Source organism: Sinocyclocheilus anshuiensis, unplaced genomic scaffold (assembly GCF_001515605.1).
Source record: "Sinocyclocheilus anshuiensis isolate Anshui unplaced genomic scaffold, SAMN03320099.WGS_v1.1 scaffold708, whole genome shotgun sequence".
In the NCBI taxonomy this organism is placed as follows: domain Eukaryota; kingdom Metazoa; phylum Chordata; class Actinopteri; order Cypriniformes; family Cyprinidae; genus Sinocyclocheilus; species Sinocyclocheilus anshuiensis.
In genome coordinates, this window is record NW_015555881.1 from 2,958,415 (window position 1) to 2,961,213 (window position 2,799).

At 31.2% G+C, this 2,799-nt stretch overlaps 1 protein-coding gene across 1 annotated transcript in view; it reads right to left on the minus strand.

The window, feature by feature from the left end:
* Nucleotides 1–2,799, minus strand: part of LOC107675755 (transcription factor 4-like) — a 171,697-nt gene that overhangs the window by 126,172 nt on the left and 42,726 nt on the right. Inside the window, exon 4 of the mRNA XM_016470181.1 lies at nt 1,937–1,989. Coding sequence (XP_016325667.1) covers nt 1,937–1,989 — 53 coding nt within the window. The remainder of the gene's footprint in view (nt 1–1,936; nt 1,990–2,799) is intronic.

The window sequence follows — 2,799 nt, forward strand, 5'->3', positions numbered from 1 at the left end:
ATATACACCTAGGATGCTAGGGGGTTAGTGAAACAGCCTAATTTTCATTTTTGGGTGAACTAACCCTTTAATATGCATTATTGGTCTTATTGTGCAAAACCCAAAAACTTGTTCCACCACTGAAACTACTTTAGTTTCCGCCTGACATAACAAATAAAAATATACTTTTTCCTTCTTTCTCTCCAAACGCCTGCCTCTATATCAGTATGCAAAGTTCACAGATAAAATGATGGATAAAATCCTGCCTTACATTTTTCCTTTCCAAATATTCAAATTCAATCATAAATAATTAAATAAACCTGGCATAAATCAAAGGCGTTCACAGGTCATGTACTCAAGAATTAATGTCAGTCTCATGTTTGGCTTTCAAGCTAAATTACAGTTAAAAATCTACAGCGTGTCACGACACCTACAACCTTTGACTGTCATTAATTTGTATTCGGCGGACGCGTGTGAAAGTGCTCCATAAGCACCCCCTTGATTCTCCTCCGCAGACCTGATCGCTGATTCTGCTGATGCCAGACGCTTCCAGATCTCAAGACCCTATCAGAGCCACCTTTGACCTCTCAGACATCGCCGTCAAATCCAAGATCTCATTAATGTCAAAATAACGTGCAAAAGTGCAACATGTAATGCAGCGACTGCCTCTAAAGAACAAGATGCAGCAGATGCAAAGGCTACACAGATACAACAATCCCACAATGCATTGCGACTAATTCAACATGCAAAAATGTTCATCCAGTGTGAAGGACGAGAAACATTATTAGTATTAAAATGCTGATAACGTCAATAAAAAACAATATTAAACTATTTGTGCACTATATGCCTGTATTTGTATGTAATTAGAGGTAAGGCATCAATAGTTCAGCAACACATTAATGTCAACCATCAATTGTGTTTATATTATATTCTATATTATATCTAAAATATAAATAAATATTGATATGTTTAATGGTAAAAGAGAAAAATATACAATCAGAATTGGCTCTCATTTAAAATATGCATATATATATTTTCAATAATTCAATAAAAATATGCATATATAGTTTTAATAAAAAATGACACAATAAATGTATATTACATTAATTAATTAATTTCACTTTTATCTAAAACGACATACAGTATAAATGAGAAATGCAATAAAGGATAAAAAAAAATAAAAATAGAAATAGAAATAAATATATAAATACTAAAATAAATAATCTTACATAAATGACTAATACTACATTATATCTCAAACAGAAATAAATACTGATATGTTTGCAACCAATAAAGTGAAACTCGAGAAAAATATAAAAAACAATCAGAATATACATATACACACTTCGATAAGATAATTAGCATAAATTAAAATGTTAACTTTAAAAAATTAACTTTTATCCAAAGCGACATATAAATGAGGAATGTAACAAGTGATAAATATATAATAAACATAATAAATCTAAATCTAAATAATATATAAATGATAAAATAAATAATCGTACATAAATGATAAATATTATATTTAATATAATATAATATAAACCCAGTAAACAATAAATACACATTTATTAATTTAGCTTTTATCTAATGTGACATATAAATTAGTAATACAAGTGATAAATATATAATACATTTAAATAAAAAATGAATATATAAACTAAAAATAAAATAAAATAACCATACATAAATGATATAATATAATATAATAAATATAATATATGCAGTTGTTTTAATACTAATTAGAGTTAATGCATCATTAGTGCAGAAAAACATTAACGTCAACCTCTGTTGACATCAATTTAGTCAAATTAGTCAAAGTCTGATCAGTTCATTTGAAATTAGGATGTTGCCTTAGAAGTCAGCTGCCTATGTAGGGAGCCTACAGCAAGACAGCTCACTAGGTTTGAACCTGAACACCGAAAACAAAAGCATTTCTAAAAGTGTAAAAACTCACCTTTGTGGCACGAACTCCATTCCCCCAAGACGAACTCGCTCTGTCTTCCAGATCTACAGAGAGAAGGACAGAAATCACATTCACAAACTCATCTCAGACATCTTTGTTCTCGGTTTAAGAGATGAACTCGGCGACAATTACTCATCATCTCCGCTGTAGTGATGCACCTTGTTTCATACGGATTACATAATCTGAGAATATTTGTTTTCCATTTGAATTGGTTCATTTGAAAGTAGACATTTCACTCTCTCTCTATATATATATTTTAATGTCTGTAAGGCAAAGATATACACGGTGTTTCGCGCTCAAGTTCATAGAGACTGAGACGGCAGAAAGAGCATCATGTTTGCTTTCTTTATTTTACAAAAGCTCGTTTTGTTGTTATTGTGAGTGCACACAAATAAATGTTGAGTCTTTACAGATTTAGGCGAGCGTTTGGATGCCCTGCCCGATGTACTGTATTACCATAGACTAACGTTAGCCGTTAACGATCTCTCCGTCACGAACTGCGTGACTTCGCCTGTGGATTTATTTGTATTATTTTTTTTTTATGCGACTAAGCATCTAATAAAATTTTGGTCGACCAAGCCTCTTCTGGTCGACTAACGATTAGTTGACTATTAGGGGGAAGCCCTAGCAGAAACTGATAAAAGGATTCGAACAGGCCTTCGTGATTTAAAGAGAAACAAACTGCTTTAAAATAAGCTCTGATGACTGATGAAAAGCAGCAGATCTGTCACTTAATTATGCTGATTTATAGATACATATACATAGATAAATATAGATATATTTAATTCAATTCAAGTTTATTTGTATAGCGCTTTTTACAATACAAATCGTTGCAAAGCAACTTTACAGAAAAT